The 18981-nt window shown below is 45.5% G+C and overlaps 1 protein-coding gene across 6 annotated transcripts in view; it reads left to right on the top strand.

Moving 5' to 3' along the window:
- The first annotated feature begins 15080 nt into the window (after positions 1 to 15080).
- pcdh7b (protocadherin 7b) overlaps positions 15081 to 18981 on the top strand; it is a 137885-nt gene continuing 133984 nt past the window's right edge. For all 6 annotated transcript variants that reach the window (XR_010804227.1, XM_066681740.1, XM_066681739.1 and 3 more), the window contains exon 1: positions 15081 to 18305. Coding sequence is in view for 5 of the 6 variants with exons in the window: in XM_066681740.1 (XP_066537837.1) it covers positions 15222 to 18305 (3084 nt within the window). In the remaining variant the exon portion in view is untranslated. The remainder of the gene's footprint in view (positions 18306 to 18981) is intronic.

Raw genomic sequence — 18981 nt, 5'->3', positions numbered from 1 at the left:
ACCACAACAACGGCAGCGGAAAAGCTAGGCACTGTTTACTCATCATGTATTCGTGTGGGTTTCACTGGAAATTTTCATTGGCCACCGACCCAAGGAGCATATAAACCTCTTCAAAACACCTTGAGGTAAAGTTACGAGCTGCTGTTGAGTCTGATAAAAAAAATGTGAAAGCTGCTGTAATTTAAGAGATTTTAGAAGCAGGGGGTTTTTGCTGGATTTGAATGAGCTTTGCATTTTTTGGTGATTGACATGGCTCTGGCCAATCAGCGGTCTTCAGGGTTTACACATCACCATATAGTACCAACTCTGCACAATTGGAACCCGAAGTGAGCTGGGACAGAAAGCCTACCCGGTTCCAGGGACCACGTACCAGATTTGGCCAGTGGAAAAGCAAAAGAGCCGTGCTGAGTCAAGTAGAGTTGTGTAGGTTCTACGCAGTAGTAAAGCACCATTAGTGTTGTGCCAATACAAATGGATCAGAGACAGCAATGCTACTGGAGCGTGTGTGTAGCATTGCAAACAGGAGTGAGTTAGCTGACCTCGTAACACTTTAATGTTATGAGAAAAATTAGGGAAAAAAAATACCGTTCCAAATTTTCCCAAAGTGCTCCCTTACTCCAGAGAACACAGTGATTCTGCTCCACAGTTCAGTGCTCCTCAAACCCACACTTGACACAGGGCGTCGTGACCTTAAGCTTGTGTGCAGCTGCTCCAGAGTGTCCCATTTTGTTTCATCCCTCTCCGGGGATTATCCAAGCTGTGGGTGCAGTAGAATCACTCAGTAAGAATCACTTTACTAAACATATAGTTTATATTACGCAGGAGGAATGGAGGTATGGAAATATGAATGTTTCCTTGGGGTTTAGTGAGTTAATTATATTTTGTGTCTTGCATATGGAACGTGTGTTTTCAGGTCTGTGTGCATGTGTGTGTGTGTGTGTGTGTGTGTGTGTGTGTGTGTGGTAGGAGCTTGTGTGTCTTCACTGTCAGAAGTAGCAGCATATGGAGAAGGAGAGAGAGGACGTAATGCAGTGTTTTACACCCCGTTCCATTCTGACAGGGCCAGTCTTCACTTTCTACAGCAGGGAGTGAGGAGAGGGGCCATGTTTGAAGTTTCACACCTGCAGAAGGGAGAGAGAGAGAGAGAGAGAGAGAGAGAGAGAGAGAGGTAGAAACATCTCCAGGCCATTCCCTGTACCTCGTCTTCACATCCCTCTCTCTCTCCTTCCTCGCTTTCTGACAGCAGCTTCAGACTGCGAGAGGGAGAAAACCTCCCCCCACTGCGCCTCTCCCCATAAACACAGAGACATCTTATGTCACATACACACACACACACACACACACACACACACACTTCCTCTATCTGTCCTTTATGCACACACATTTTTTTAAGCTCGTTCTGGCTATGTGTCTTTCTTACACTCCATTTCTTTTCTCCCTTCGTCCATCTTTTTCAGCTTTCTCTCTTTTGCTCTCCTCTTCTTTCTCTCTCTGACGTAGGTTTTCTCACAGTAATATTTATTTATTTATTGACACACAAGCGTCAGTATAAAAGTGAGCACAGCTGTCTGCTGGAAGGCTAATGACATTTAAAGCTTTATGATTGGATGAAAACGGGAGAGGGAGAGGGAATGACCATGACACCCACAACCATCACTTAATGGAGTTTGTATTCAATAATATCATAAACACTTTTTAATTTTTTTTCTTACATTGTAAATGTAATGCTTATTTTCTTATTTGACTCTTCAACCCATCCGTAAATCCACTTCATAATGCTGTATGTTGCTGTGAATATCTATAGAACTTTTCAGTTCAAATCTAGTTTTTGGCCATTCGCACAACATTCAGTAACCAGGCTGTGAAATATCCTTTTGGAAAACAGTTACCATGGTGGAGGTGCATTGTGAGGAGCTGTGTGGTGGCGACACTCACTGCAGTGCCAACATGCCACCTATAATGTATAGTTATGTCAATATATATGATGGACCCCATAGAGGTTTTGGGGGCTCAGTCAGTGCAGGCCCCCTCAGTTGGGCCCCCGTACCAATGCCCCACGCTTGCAGGCGTCTCTGCTTATATGTAATTCATCATTTATTTGTGCTACACTTTGATTTAAATTTGAGTCCATTGCTATTTACAGCATTTGTCAGGAGTTCAGTCCAGAGAGATGGCTTTAATAATGTTGTATAGGCAGCCACAGGCAGTTTTAGGAGTCTTACCCATGAACACTTCTAGTGTCATGTTCCTGTCTAAGCTGGCAATTGAACCCTAGACTGCCATGTGGAGGTGAGCAGTGTTTTTCACAGTAAAAAAAAAAAAAAATTTTGTGCAAAGTAGAAAAACCAGCAGCTAGTTTGTGCAAATCAATGTTAATATCACATATAAAATATAAGGAATATCAATATTTTGAGGTGCGATTATAAGTTATATTTGCATATGAATTACTGTTAGATTAAGGTAGTGTTACAGTGAAGAAAAGGAAAATGTCAAGAAGTTAATAAATAACAAACTCTGTCTGAATTTTCCTGACAGAAGAATTGAACTTTGTTTTTAATTAACATTTTAATACTGTAATGTGAGCTATACTTTACCAGCCAAACCTGTAATACAAATAAAGCAAATATTCAGTTACTAGAGTGAGGGAGAGTGGTGAGAGACCAGGAGTTGGTGAGTGACGAAGATCAGTGACAATCAGCGCTGAAGCTGGAAGAAGCATCTAAAAGTGTTCGACTGTGACTCTCCACTCCAACAGCACTGCGCATGCAAATAACAGGAAGCTGTTGACACTTCCAGATTAAGTAAATGTGCAGCTATTTTAGGTCAGGAGAGCGTCAGAAAGAGGAGTAACATGTTCTATTATTCTGTCAGCCAGGCCGCGATAATGACATCAGCCTCAGTCTGAATGGAGGGGTGAGGAACAGTCAGAGTCGCAGCTACAATGTGTTTAACTCTCCACAAACAGCTCTGCCTCCGTTTAAAGATGCTGCACAGAGAGTGAGAGAGGGTGTTAGTAGAGGCAGGGCAGTGGTGTTGAGAAACTAAGACCCTACAGACAGGAGAAGTGACGAGCAGAGAAATGTGGCGGAAGCATAAAGGTATTAGACGATAGTGAGCCAGAAATGGAGCAACATCAATCTTATCGTATATCTTTGAGACGTATGGAAGACAAGTAAAAATCATGTATTTCATCATGCCCAAGGCTGCCACGATAAGACAGATCATAAGAAAATGTTGGCATTGAGTAGATGTATGTACATGCTGATTTGATCTCTCCTTTATCTGGAGATGGGTGATTGATGCTCAGGAATGCAGTACAAATTGCTGCTCGGAGTGTGTAATAGAAGTCTGTCACCAGCCTATTTTAGGATAATGTGAAACTGTTAGTTACAAAAAACTGTGCGTTTGTATGTCTCCACTGACAGATAAAGAAGAATGGCAGTGGGGTGCCAACAATCTAAAGAAAAAAGAAAAAATTCAAATTAAGACTAGACTCATTATCCATGTTATCAGCCCTAATAACCATATAGATGCACTTTGTAGTTCTGTAGTTACAGCCCATACTACATCTGTTCCTCCGTTATTCTCCCCTCTCCCATCCCCTGTTCTGCAGTGGTTTGGACACCCACAGGACTACCTTAATGCAGGTATTTTTAGGGTGGTGTTAATGTGTATTGCACAAGTACGAGTGGATTAGACACAGCAGTGCTGCTGGAGTGGACTTACCATGTTGGTCCACCTTGTAGATGTAGTCAGAGACTGTAGCTCATCTGAAGCAGTACAGTTTCCGTTAGTCATTTTTCAATGTTCTTCAAAATAAAGAACATAATATGTATTACAATAATTGTCATTTTATATGAGAAGGGAAGAACCATTTTTAATTTGTAATGGAAATTAATGTAAAAAGATTTTTCAAAAGTCATTTCGGACTATAACTATGTGTACATTCATCACAAAATGTACACATTGCAAAAGACAGCTGCTGTTAGCATGTTTGCAAGACGGTTATAAAGTTTTTACACATGGTATAAGTGTTCTAACCAGAAGCAGTGTGTATGTTAAAGCTGGAGTCTTCGACACAGATATTCTGAGTATGTCGCTATTGTTCTTATCTGTTGAATCCCCAGTCAGTAGGGATGGGATTAGGGATGCATGGCCTAATTTATAGGCCTGCTGCCTCTACCTGTGCTGCAATAAATAAGCATCACAATAAAAATCACCTTGACTTCTTTCTTGTGATTGATTGGTTTAATTTTGCAACTCTTTAAATGTAACCAGTCGAATCGCTCTGTGCAAACATTGACAAACTATTATAGGATTCTGAGCAGATTAAACACACTGTTGTCTGGGAGGGAAGCAGCTCGGGCTACACTGAGTGACTGCTGAAGAAAAGGATGATCGACTGTAAAACAAAAATTTGTTTCTTCAAACCTTAGTGTTCAGGTTAATATTGTGTTAGGTCTTGGTAGTGGTGGTCAGTGTAGGAGGATAAGGGCTAGTCTTACCTGTCAGACACACGTCCATATCTGTACGACCACAGCAGTGTGATAAATATGTGAATCAAGTTATAATCATCATTCTCTCTTGAATGTCAGTGCCGTACCAAGAGTAGGTGTATTACCCACCAGACTTGGTGAATCCCATGTGGTGGCAGCAATGGTGTGATTTTTGCTGCGCTGACGTTCGTAGAACAGCCTTCGATTCCCTCACATTTTCTCTCGCTCTCTCTCTCTCTGTTCCTGTCTCTCCCTTTATCACTCTCTCGCTCTTCCCCACTCCATCTGTGTAGCACATATGATGCAAGATCTGGCATAATGGAGGAGCTGTTATGCACAAGACTACGACTTCTATATTCTCACTGTGAACACAACAGTGACTCATTTACTAATGGTGGCTAAAAGCTAGGACATTTGTCTTCAAGTAATCCATGATGAATGAAAATGAAGGGGCTGAGGCATTTTTCTTTTTTAAACACACAAATGTAAACTAATGGCAGCTGTTGGTCAATATATTAATAGATATGTTCCTGGAGCAGGTCCAGGGTCCTGAGGTTGTGGAATCGATCCCCACACTGGGTCACTGTCTGTCCAGAGTTTGCAGTGTTCTCCCTGTGTCTGCTTGGGTTTCCTCTGGGTGCTCTGGTTTCCCTCCACAGTTCAGAAACACATGCTGGTAGGTGGGTTGGCTGTGTAAAATTGTCCATATATGTGTGGAAGTGTGGGTGAACATGTGAGTGTGATGCCCTGTGGTGAACTAGCGCCCTGTCCAAGGTTTGTTCCTGCCTTGACTCGATCATTCCGGGTAGGCTCCTGACCCCCTGTAAACCTGAACAGGATGAAGTGGTTACAGAAAATTGTTGTTGTTTGTGCCCGACAGAAACTTGTTTTTGTTGCCGAACCACACACAAGCTACACTAATTGACAATTGCACAAATCTGTCTCACTAACAGTATCTAAGAATGAAAATGTCACACATCACAGGTATTCATTCCCTCTTCTTCTGTGTCAGATTGTGGTTCAGTTCCAACTCAGACAAGCACACCATAACAATGAGAGTCCTTGGGAAAGACTCCATATTCTGCATCCACCTCCCACTGGAATAAAATAACAAAATGCATGTTGCTCTGGATGAGAGCATCTGCCAGATGCCATAAATGTAAACAGTAGGATGCGCTAGTTCTAGAAATTATACGGTCAATGGAGAAAGGTGCTATAAAGACAGTAAAAACATGAATGAGATGCTATTCTATCAATTTTTTATGTATTTTTGTTTACTCGCTGTTTAATGGCTGGCCAGCCCCAAGAACATATTAACCGTTAGATGTTTGAAGTCATCTGCATCTTCCGTGTAAGCTCGTATATCATGCATCTTTCATGACTTGTTACCTGAGACGGGAAGCGATCTGAGCTTGGTCCAGGATGCTTAAACGTCCAGATTTCTTTAAGCCTCCCATAGCTGCAAATCAATATAATACTGCATGTATATTTCAAAGCACTGCATGTTTCTTTTCAACATGTGTGTGTGTGTGTGTTTGTATGTGGCAGGCATGAGCGTCTTCTCCCTCTCTACAGGGACTGAATGGAGGCTCAGGGAAATAGGAAGGGAAGATGGCGGGATATAAATAGCAGTGGCTAGGGGGGCGTTAGAGACACAGTCCAGAAATCTGGAAAGCTTTTCAGTGCCATGTTGAGTCATGGAGAGGGCACAAAGTTAAGACTTCTTTTCCTTTCATTTTTCTTTTCCCCCTTACTTGCTGTTGTAAGACATTAGCAGCACTTACAATGATTATATCTACACACAGCATGCTGTAATGTGTTAACCAATATATGTACTGCATATTCATAAAGAGAAGCTCAATATGTATCAATTACTGCTTGTTGTCTAACAGTAAACCGCAATAAAATAGAGTATATTTATAAAATGCTGTGTACATACAATGTATATTAAGTGTACAGTTTGTATAATCTATATAAAAAATGCTTGTTCTGAAGCAGTTGCACATGAGCCCTCTATGCCATATGTTGGCTAAATGGGTATCCTCACCCTCAGCTATTGTCCTATGGAGTTCTTTCTGGGCCACAATTTAATACTGTTGAGGTTTTGGGTAGGTTTTATGTTTAAGAATATTTTAAAATGTATTTTTGTACCCCATATTTTAGTCATCTTCTCCCCAGTCATTAATCATTGCTAATTCCACCAAGCTAGGACTTCCCTGGGAGGGTGAAAGCAAGCACCTGCTTCTTCTGAGACAAGTGACACCAACCACCATTTTTCAAACCACAGCTAAGGTAATGATGCTGGACAGCCCCATGTGCTGGAGGAGGGAGATAGCTGCCCAGATTTGTCTCATCAGCTGACAGACATCCAGCAACTTCACTCACTTTGATGAAGGGAGACGGGGGCCTATCTTACCCACCCCGAGACCAAGGTCAGGTGGACTCCTGGTCTTGGATAGATGAGTAATCCCTGGGGATTGAACAAGCGATCACCCAATAATAGGGCCAGTGATAGGACCAGTGTGCCACTCATGATCAATATCAATATCTGACCTTAGTTAATAATCTCCTGGATGGATGTCTTCAGACCCTCACAGCAGTGTTCCAACAGCTAATGTAAAGCATTTCCAGAGGAATAGAGGCTGTTAATGCAGCAAAGGGGCAATCTGCTTATTAACACACTCAATCTTATAGCTTTTTGGTCATATATTTTTTGACATATATTTATTTATACACTTTCGTATAGTTCTTTCCATAAGCTTTCTGAAGCTTGTTGACAAACCCTACCCATTAGCCCATTAGAAGTGCCTATATCGACAGCTTTAATAAGGCTATTGAAACTTGCTTAAAAGGGCATGCATAAAACATAACATATATAAATGTGTAGCACACATATGAATACATTAATGATGCTTTCAGCAAAAGTGCTGAATATCGTGTATCATAATTTGATATATTGACTGTTGAGAAATCCACTTTCCAATGGAGTTTAATGCTAATGTTTTTCCCTCATGTTACAGAACGAACCAGGTTCTACTCTGGCCCCTGTGTCAGCTCCTCTGTGTTTTTAACATGCCCTTGTCCACTTGCCCTCATGCCCTTTGTCCACTTCCCCTTGGAGCACTGGTCTTTTCCTGCAACATACTGTGTTCATGACAACTGGGAATTGTTCAGCCTAAAGCTGTTTAAAGTGGGAAGACATACAGTCTTCACACTTTACTGTAGGAAAAGGGGGGGGGGGGGCTATTAACTTTCAGTTGGTTGGACCCTCAATGATATGCCTTTAGTACTTTTAGATATCCAAAACAATTGACCCTATTGCATTTCAGTATAATCACTGGGAGTTTCATTTAATTCCATACACTGTCTTAAGTCTTCTAATTTTATTGTTCCATTTGTTTAAAAAAAACGGGGGCCTTCCTCTGGAATAGAATGTGTTAATTAACTATAAAGTGACCACTGTACTTTTGAATAGTATGTTTATAGCTTTCCCGTGGTTAACCTTTGTTATGACTTTGTACATTAGTGTTTACTGGGCTGCTGAATGCATATGAAAGACTGTGGTTAAATAGCGACTCTTCATTTAGTTTAAACGTGTGTAGACTCTGGCAAATCACCATTTAATATGTAGGCAAGGCACACTCAGTAAACAAACACAAACCAGAAACTTCCACAAAACACATTAATATTCCTTATTGTTATGTAGAGGATGGAGAGGCACAATGTAAACATAAGTAATGGAGTTTATGGCAGACTTGGTTAACAGAAGAAACAAAGGCAATGAAAATATATTTGTCCGCAATGGGGGGAAAAAAGCAATATGAGAAGAAAAAGAACACAGCAATCCAAACTAATAAAACTAACAAAGAAACAAAACTTAAAGGAGGTGAACTGGGACTGGAAAAATCATTGAGGGGGAAAGAAATCAGACAGAATCAACACAGAATGTGAAACTACAAAATATACACAGGCATTAATGCAAAAGAGCACAGCTAAACGTGATTACAAGCAGAAGAACAGTGGCCAACAAAAGAAGGAAGACACTAAACATGACAAGACACAGCTGGGGCTTACATGAGGGCAGAAGACAAAACAGGGAACAGGTGGGGGGTATGACGAGGGCGGAACAACAAAATCATGTGGATCTTCGACAAGACTGGGAGCAGGTGGACATAAACCAAAACAACTCAGATAGGCAGCATAATACCACAGTGGCAGAACATAACACTTATTACATGGACAATGTAATGCAACCACTCAGATTGATGTTTTCCCAGATGGGAGACAACAGATAACCAGAAATGTCTCCATTAGACACAACTCTGAATGCAAACAAATATTGAGTGTGATTTTTAGTGTATATAAATATTGAGTAACTAAAGAAAATGTAGACTCCAGCAGCAAAATCTGGCTTAAAAAAATCATAAAAATTGTTTTATGAAATGTGAAGATCTACTTATTCAATCTGTAACCCACACACACCCCCAATGCTCGGGACCTTGTTTGCAAGATGAGGGGTACTCGGCTAAAAGCAGAAGACCTGTTCTTATTTGAACTCTGAAGCTCGAGACAAATTATTACACTAGGATTTCTCCAGAGAAAGAAAATGGATTGCATTACCATGCTTGCCTAGCTAACTAATTAGCTCACTGAAGCTAGCATAGAGCTGAGGGCAAGTGTGTCTCTATTGAAAAATGCGCTCCTCATTGACCCCTCCTTTCCTTTGAGCTTCAGGTAGCGGCATGTGTAATGTAGAGGTAATACAATTCTGATGACAGTGAAATTGTTGGAGAGGAGAGAGTTGACTTTCAGTGGAGAAACATTTGTGAGTTTGAAGAACTTTTTAAAGTGTAAATCGTCTCAGTTTTATTTAACCCCTTAACATATTGTAGCACTTTTACATGATCCATCTCAAATCTCTTTTCAAGTACTCTATGGGCTTTGCTCGAGGAAATGCAAATGTTTGTAGATGCCCTCCTAACTGGTGAAATTGGCTACTTTAAAATGTGCCCATTGTGGGTACAGATTTTCCAGTGTATACACAGAGCTAGAAAAACTTTAAACGAATGGGATTCTCTGCAGCGGCTGCACAGTCGATAAAGGCTCGGTAAGGAAAGACTGATTATCCAGCATTATAATCATCGTGCCTGATCCTTTAAATGAGAACGAGCCACAGCTCAGTTTCAAGGAATGAGGAGCCGAACATTTTTGTTGTTTCATGCTCAGTGTTATTATAGCTCCCATTTGTGTAGTGATTTTGAAGAGCTCAGACTTTTGTGTTCGCTTTGCTCTGTTCACTTTGTCTTTGTTCTCTCACATAAATGTAGGTCCAACTCTGTGATTGGAGAGACTCGCACGAAGAGTTGGGATTATTCTAAAGTGTCTGAGTGCCCACAGACCTGCAGAACACTGACCAGCCCTCTCTGATCCAGACACTCAAAAAGATATGTGGTGCAAACACTGGAGCCCCAAGGTAATCCAGCGGTTGTCGAGGCTGTCTGATGCCAGGATATGGAGCAGATATGGAAATGAAGCTCGGCCTCTCAGGAAAGCAGCCGGGCTGCAGTGCGGGAAACATAATTGATCGCCTGCGACACCCACAGTCCCGAACAACTGATTCCGATTGCCTTGCTCCAAAATAGCTCCAGCTTTTGGAATCGTCGGATGCTCCCACTTCAGAGTGACTTCCGCCACATTTATCATTAACAGCAGTGTTCCTCGGCACTACTTTGACACCTTTGCCTGGCACCCCCACAAAGAAATGCATGGAAGTGGAGTTATTCTGGTAAAATTTCAGTTTCTCACCATCTTCTCTCACTCTGCCACTTCCTCCTCCTGAATCCTTCTCAGAAGTGAACCTGTCTCAGATCCTCTCACTGTACACCAAGGTTCTCAGTTCATGTGCGTGTCGTTTGGGTGATATTAATCTAGAGATTGTCTCTCTCATGCTATTCCTATTGATGGAATTAGTGTAATGTGAAATAAAGCCAGCCCATTGATTCCTTTACTGTAAGTGTGATACAGTTTTAACCCTACCACTGTGACAACACACATGCTACAGCTTCCTGTTTATAGCTGTGCCACGTGACTGAATGTTCATTTATTCATTAATTCATTAACACTTTGTAACCTTTTCCTCCTGTTCTGGTTCGCGGTCAGTCCAGATCATACCCAACATCATTGGGTCTAAGGCAAGAACACACACGGGACAGAGGCCCAGTCCGTCACAGGGCATCACACACTCACCCAGTCCATTCATTCATTCATTCAGGGCTATGGACTGTTTCACACAGCCAATCCATCACCCAACATGTGTTTCTTTTTTTTTTTAGGTGATGCCCCAGGCTCAACCGTGAGTAAGAGAGAATAAAGTATTTCAAAAATATCTTGTTTTTTCAAGTGTAACACACTCTATTTGATTCTGAACATTAGTCGCTGGCTTATCTCATAGATTTTTCTTCTGTTTGATCCAGCAGCTCCACTGTTCACTCATGCAAGGTAAGTCCACTGTCAGCGGTAGTCCAGAGAACACACTTTCTCCGTTTGTCCATTTTACATTTGTTGTTATTTCTTTTTAATAAATTAGGCTAGGATTTTTATCCAACATTTTCCCACAATTTAGTCTCTTTCTGTCATATAGCACGACATTGTAGAGCTCAACGTGCTTGGAGGAGAAAGCTGTTTTCTGACACTGTTGCTTTCTACTAGATGCCCGAGTTGTTTAACCCCATAGTGCTCTGCCTTGGTTACAAATTTGAATCATATGTTTTGCTGTTACTACCACTGAGTAGTAACTCGAATTCTACACTGATCAGCCACAAGATTAAAGCCACTGGCAGGTGATGTGAATAGCATTTATTTTATTACATACTGTAGCATCTGTCAGGGACCTGGGGTATATAAGAGCAGGAAGTCAAAAGTACGTTCTTGAAACTGATATTGAAACAGGTAAAACAGACAAGCAATAAGTGTCTGAATGACTTTGACAAGTGTCAAATTGTGATTATGATGTTTTGGCCACAGCAACAAGATCATGCCTGGCCAAGACTGAATGCTTAGCCTTGTTGCTGAGGCACTGGTTCTATCAGTCCACAGGCTATGGGCAGATCTCATAGTTCTGCAAACCTGACTGGTCAGAACTATAGTCACATGGTGTCAGAATCAAGACTAATAAAAAAAACTTGTAGCTAGCGTCTGTATAAACTGTTAGTGTGGTTAAGGGTTATTGTGGTTATCCCCAACCACTCCCCCAACACACCCCCACAGACTATAATCATTACTTAGCCACCTCTTTGTATTTTTATCCTTTAGAATTTAGAATTTAGTTTAACTTTGCCTGTAAGACTGATATACCCCAATCAGCCATTGGTTTAATAACATTAAAACCATTTCCATGTCTTTACTGGAAATATTACTGTCCATTCTTTCAGCTCCACTGACTATACAGGTGCACTTTGTAATTCTACAATACCAGACCATAGTTAATCTGTTGCTCTGCACACTTTCTTTGCCCTGCTTTCAACAGTACTCTAGACCCCCAGAGGACCACCACAGAGCAGGCATGATTTGAGTAATGGGTCATTCTCAGTGCTGCAGTGGCACTGATGTAGTTGGTGGTGTGTTAGTGTGTGTTGCGCTTGAATGAATGGATCAGACACAGCAGGGCTGCAGGAGTTATCATAACCCTCAGTGTCTCTGCTCGACTGAGAATAGTCCACCAACAACCAACAACTGTCCACTACCCAAATCATACATGCCTGGGGTCCCACGGGCTGTAAATGTCATGGCTGATCAATTTATGCAAGTGACCTCTGTTCTGATTGACTAATTGGTATTGTGATGTATTCAAAATAGAAAAAGGTAGCTCAAACAACTTTACTTTTTTCAGAATTCCATGGTGAATGGTTGATGCTAATCTCATGGGGCTATATAAATGAAAAGGTTTTTGTGACACAAAAACAATCTAATGAAAGCTGTGTGGAATTTTGTGTGCTGAAATATTAACAATGCTTACAGAGTACATCAAACTCCTGTCAAAGCACCAAGGGGAATTTGTTTTAATGCTGGGGGCTCTTTAACAGAATGGAATCAGTGTAGGGTTATTGGCACTTACTCAGTTAATCTGCCACTGCACTTGTCCCTGTGAGGTGTGCTATATAGAGCAGGTAGTTAATAGCTTTTTCACTCTGTAAAGCCCTGTGCTTTAGGTGGGGGCCCTTTTTGACATAGGGTCCTGTGTTAAGGCTACGGTGACAGGAATCCATATTCGCACGAGAGGGATCTAAAAATAAATATTACTATTAAAAAGGCTGACCTCTCACTTTTCCTGTCCATGTTAAAAGTGACCCCCTCTAGCGGCTTCTGAAAGCACTCATTACAAATGTCATTAAAGTGCTAATTACTGCTCCTACCCCCCCCCCCCCTCCCCCCAACCCCCCTCTTTAATAAACTGGAATGGACGGCAGGGAACCTGAATTAAATTGATTTTTGACGTGTGGCATGAGTTGAAAAGCGGGCCTTCGCGGAGATTTCGGGTCAGAAACGGGCTTCTCTGAGGTAAATATAGGAGGGAAAGAGACACGGAAAATATGAGACCTAAAGGCGTTTTAATATGTGGACTTCAGCAGCGCGGTCGATAGAGGGCGCTGTGTAGCGGCGATTGAGAGGCAGGAGAGACGAGAGCTAGTGCTGCAGCAGCACATTCACCAGCAAAAGAAAAAGGAAAACACTCTCAGTCGGAGACTCCTCACAGGAGAAATAGCTTACACACACATTCACACCCACATTTCAACCTACACGGCCCCTGCGTTTCTGGGTTATCTGTAAAAAAAAAAAAAAAAAAGAACACACACCATATGAAGTCATACACACTGCACTAGCTTTAGGAAGATGGGCTATCTGTAATTAAATTGTATGCCATTTCGAAAACTATAGATTTATATTGTCTGAAGCGTTTTCCCATTCACTCTATACTCCTCTCTGGACTGTGCTCTAAGACTTCAGATCACGAACTGCGCAGAGAGAGTGACGGAGGGACACAAACAAACATGCTCTCTCTCAGTTAATTTATTTCACTCTGTTCACACATCAGCAGTCTCTCTCTCTCTCTCTCTCTCTCTCTCTCTCTCTCTCTCTCTCTCTGTCGCTGTCCGTGGTGCCCACGCCGGTGTTCGCGTGGCGCATAACAGTGAATAAAATCTCACGCTATAGTTGTGGTCAGCCTGGTGCTGGTCTGTTGACCACGCGGGCACAGTCAATGAGGAACGCAAGCCACATCGTATCTAACTCTCTCTCTCTCTCTCTCTCTCTCACACACTCACTTCCTCTTTCTCTCTCTCTCTCTCTCTCTCTCTCACACACACACACACACACACACACAATTACACACACAGACAGTGCTAAAAAGCGTTTCGCTGTTATGTTATTACAGTAGGCGCTGTATTAGCACGGCGCTGAGGATGAGGCGCGTTACCGTCAGTCAAGCAGCCGCGTGCGAGCGCGCGCTCCTCCTTTGCTGAGTCGGTGGCTCTGCGGCGCACGACGCAAAACCGCGAGTCCTGACTGAGAGCGATACCAAAGTGTTGGCACGGGTTTTTTTTTTTTTTAATCCGTGCACCTCCTCGCCACCCCACTTCCCACCCTCCACCCCCACTTCTCTCTCTCTCTCTCTCTCTCTCTCTCTCTGACTCGGCCACTCGGCTCCTCTCTATCCGGCCACCTCCTTTAGAAAGTAAAGCTCAGCGAGTCCAGGCTTTTCAGCGCGCGACGCTCAGGAAGAGACAGAGAGAGAGAGAGAGAGAGAGAGAGAGAGAGAGAGAGAGAGAAGCAGACTGTGTGTGTGTGTGAGAGAGAGAGAGAGAGAGAGAGAGAGAGAGAGAAGGGGGGGTGGGAGAGGGAGAGCAAGAGGGGCTGCAATATCATTTGCGAATCGCTCGCGGAGTGCCGCAGACGCGCGCGCTCTGTGCTGCTGCGGGTGAAGGGAGACGGCAGCGCGCGGAACGAAAGGAAACGGAGACTTACTGCCTCCTCCTTTCTCTTCTTTTTTTCACTTTCTCTCCGTTGATGCGCCCTCTCTCATTAGCGCAGACTTCACCGCGAACTGAGACAACTGCTCACCGGCGCGGGTGAACGTGTTGGCTATGCGTGTGTTAGAGTGAGTGCGCGCGCGCTTTTGCTTGTTTGTGTGTATGAGGGAGGGAGTGTGTGTGAATGTGTGTGTGTGTGTGTGTGAGAGAGAGAGTGTCGTCGGCTGCAGAAATCTCGGCGGAGGAGCTGCAGGACAGTTCCGTGCGCCGGTGCTGCCGCTGCGCGAGAAGTAGTTGTCTGAATCCCGCTGAGAAAACAAAAAGGGGAATAAAGGAGCACTCGGGAGAGCCACGCGGGAGACGAGAGGACTGGATTTTAGACGCACTTTCTCTCACGCGCGCAAGGAATTGGGCTGCTTGCTTTTTCCCCCTTTTTTTCCTCCCCTTTTGCCTTCTAGCCTCTTTTGGTGTTCACTTGCTTTTTGCTGCGCTAAACAAAAACCAGCAGCCTCCGGTTGTGTGGCTGTGAGCGCGCGGACTGAGCTCGCTGATGGTGAGGAGGAGAAAGAGAGAACTGAGGTGAATAGATTAGAGAGAGGGAGGGAGGTGAATAGGTCTGGACGCAGGGAAAAGCGTAAGACAGTGAGGGAGAAAGGGACTGCTTCTCTTCCCCTGTGAAGTCGCCGGAGTGCGCGGAGCGATGAGGACTACTGGCGCCGTGGACTGTTTGTGCTACTGCTGGCTCCTGCTGCAGCTGCTGAGTCAGCCCGCGGCGGCCAAGCAGGTGCTGCGCTACCGCCTGGCCGAGGAGGGTCCGGCGGATGTGCGCGTAGGCAACGTGGCCGCGGACCTGGGCATCGTTGCCGGTTCCGGAGAAGTGACGTTCACCCTGGAGTCGGGCTCCGACTACTTTAAGATCGACAACATCACCGGCGACCTGAGCACCAACGAGCGGCGCATCGACCGCGAGAAGCTGCAGCAGTGCCAGATGATCTTCGACGAGAACGAGTGCTTCATCGACTTCGAGGTGTCCGTGATCGGCCCCGCGCAGAGCTGGGTGGACCTGTTCGAGGGCAAAGTCATCATCCTGGACATCAACGACAACACGCCGTCCTTCCCCTCGCCCGTGCTCACCCTGTCCGTGGAGGAGAACCGACCAATCGGCACGCTGTATCTCCTGCCCACGGCCACGGACAGAGACTTCGGGCGCAACGGAATCGAAAGGTACGAGCTCATCCAGGACGGCGCGGAGAGCTCCGTGAGGCGCCTGGGGGCTTCCAGTGCGGACCCTCACGGCGGGAAAAGGAGATTCGAGGACGCGCAGAGCCGGAGCAGCGTGTTCGAGCTGCAAGTGGCCGACACTACAGACGGGGAGAAGCAGCCGCAGCTGATCATTAAAGGCGCGCTGGACCGCGAGCAGCGCGACTCCTACGAGTTGACGCTGCGCGTGCGGGACGGCGGCGACCCCCCTCGCTCCTCGCAGGCCATCCTGAGGGTCATGATCACGGACGTGAACGACAACAGCCCACGCTTTGAGAAAAGTGTGTATGAGACGGACCTGCCCGAGAACAGCCCCCCAGGAGCCCCCATCCTCCAGCTCAAGGCCATGGACGCCGACGTAGGGGTCAATGGCCAGATCGAGTATGTGTTCGGAGCAGCAACAGAATCCGTGCGCCGCCTCCTGCGTCTGGATGAAAGCACAGGCTGGCTGAGTGTCCTGCACAGGATAGACCGGGAGGAGGTGAGCCAGCTGAGGTTCACCGTGATGGCCAGGGATCGTGGGCAGCCCCCCAAGACCGACAAGGCCACCATGGTCATCAACATCAAAGATGAGAATGACAACGTTCCCAACATCGACATCCGGAAGATCGGACGCATATTTCTGAGAGATGGAGTGGCCAATGTGGCAGAGGATGTGGTGGTGGACACGCCCATCGCCCTGGTCCAAGTGTCAGATCGAGACAAGGGGCCGAACGGTGTGGTGACCTGCACGGTGGTTGGAGATGTTCCTTTCCAGCTGAAGCCAGCTAGTGAGATAGAAGGGGACATGAACAAAAAGAAGTACTTCTTGCACACGTCGGCACCGCTCGATTATGAGGCTGTGCAGGAGTACAACGTGGTCATAGTGGCCGTAGATTCAGGTAGCCCCAGCCTGTCCAGTAACAACTCCCTCCTTGTAAAAGTGGGAGACATGAACGATAACCCACCCATCTTCACCAAGAGCACAGTGGAGGTCTCTTTCCCTGAGAACAATGCCCCAGGTGAGCGCGTCGCCACTGTAGTGGCCTTGGATGCAGACAGTGGCAAAAATGCAGAGATCTCCTACTCACTGGACTCCTCAGTGAACGGAATCTTTTCCATTGACTCCGACAGCGGTGACATTCGTGTCAACACCATACTTGACCGAGAACAAACCGAGCGCTACGAGTTCAAGGTTATCGCCAAAGACAAAGGCATGCCTGTATTACAGGGCTCAGCCACTGTGGTGGTGCTGGTGGCAGACAAGAATGACAACGAGCCAAAGTTCATGCAGGACGTTTTCACTTTCTATGTGAAGGAGAACCTGCAGCCCAACAGCCCTGTGGGCATGGTGACGGTGATGGACTCCGACAAGGGCCAGAACGCAGAGCTCAGCCTCTACATTGAGGAAGAGGAGGATATATTCTCCATTGAGAACAACACAGGAACCATCTTCTCCACCGTGGCCTTTGACCGTGAGCAGAAGACCACCTACTCCTTCCGAGTCAAGGCTGTGGACGGCGGCGACCCGCCTCGATCGGCCACGGCGACTGTCTCCCTGTTTTTGATGGACGAAAACGATAACCCACCAACGGTCACTTTCCCCATCAACAGCTCCTACACCCTATTGCCTCCGTCCAGCAACGTCCGAACGGTCGTCCGCACGGTCATAGCCACAGATACGGACACGGGTGTTAATGCTGATCTCCGGTACAGCATCATTGGGGGAAACCCTTTCAAGTTGTTCGAGATCGATCCCGCCACTGGCGTCATATCCTTAGTAAGCAAGCTGGAGCAGAAACACTTCGGCCTTCATCGCCTGGTGGTTCAAGTCAATGACAGCGGGGTTCCCTCCCAGAGCACTACCACTTTAGTGCATGTCTATGTTAACGAAACCCTCTCCAACTCCACCATAGTGGATGCCCAGATTGCCAAGAGCCTTGGAACACCACTTAACGCAGATATCGCTGGAGACCCCAACTACGATTTGGGCAAGCAGCGCCTGAGCATCGCCATCGGAGTGGTGTCTGGCATCATGACGGTCATCCTCATCATCCTCGTCGTAGTCATGGCCCGTTACTGCAGGCCCAAAAACAAGAACGGCTATGAAGCTGGCAAGAAAGACCACGAGGACTTCTTCACCCCACAGCAACATGACAAGGGCAAGAAACCCAAGAAGGACAAGAACAAGAAGAAGTCCAAGCAGCCGCTGTACAGCAGTATCGTCACAGTCGAGGCCTCCAAGCCTAACGGACAGCGCTATGATGGTGTCAACGAGAAACTTTCAGACAGTCCTGGAATGGGCCGCTACCGATCTGTTAACGGCGGGCCTGGAAGTCCGGATCTTGCCCGCCACTACAAGTCCAGCTCACCCCTGCCTACAGTCCAGCTTCACCCACAGTCGCCCACGGCAGGCAAAAAGCACCAGGCCGTACAGGATCTGCCACCTGCCAACACCTTCGTGGGCACCGGGGATAACATTTCCATTGGATCTGACCACTGCTCTGAGTACAGTAGCCAAACCATCAACAAGTACAACAAACAGGTAAGAACCCACCGCAGTGTCATTATCTTATTGTTCAAATGACATTTCTTTTACTGTTGTAGTTTTTCTTTGTGTTTCTTCTGGTAGAATGAACTGTCCTCTCTAGCCAGGGTCCAGTCGTACAGTAGCTTGCTGGCTCCATGAATTCCAAGCTGAGCTCTGTGTGATCGAGGCGCCACTAAATGTAATAGAGTGATCGGCATGAGGGCATCCTTTAGTCAGGGATATCATCTTGGTGGGCCAGCGGAGCTGAACTCTCTTTGGACGCGTGGGGCTGCTTTGAGGCTGTGTGTTCACAGTGCAGATGAGGTGTCGGTGTGTGTGTGACCTGTGTGTGTGTCAGTCGAGCGGAAGGGATCATATATGTCTCTGCTTTGCAGCTATTCCATCACAGCAGTGGGCCCTGCGGCTTTCTAATGCCGGGTTAAGACACCCCAGCACCACCACCCCTCCCCGAGACCGCTTCCTTTCAGAAAGCTGATAGATTTTTTTTTTTTTTTTTTTCCTTTAGTCAGGTGGGAAGGGCTGAAAGAGAGATGATAGAAAGCAGAGGGAAAGTGTGTAGGGGGTTGGTGGGATGTTAGTGTCGGTGTGTTTTCTATTGCTTCCTCAGGCTGACTCGCAACAGCTGGGTGAGAGGTCACTTTTAACATTCCTGTGCACTTGTGTGTCTGGA

Source organism: Hoplias malabaricus, chromosome 9 (assembly GCF_029633855.1).
Source record: "Hoplias malabaricus isolate fHopMal1 chromosome 9, fHopMal1.hap1, whole genome shotgun sequence".
Lineage (NCBI taxonomy): Eukaryota > Metazoa > Chordata > Actinopteri > Characiformes > Erythrinidae > Hoplias > Hoplias malabaricus.
The sequence above is the reverse complement of the archived record's forward strand: the minus strand, read 5'-3'. Positions and strand labels throughout refer to the sequence as shown.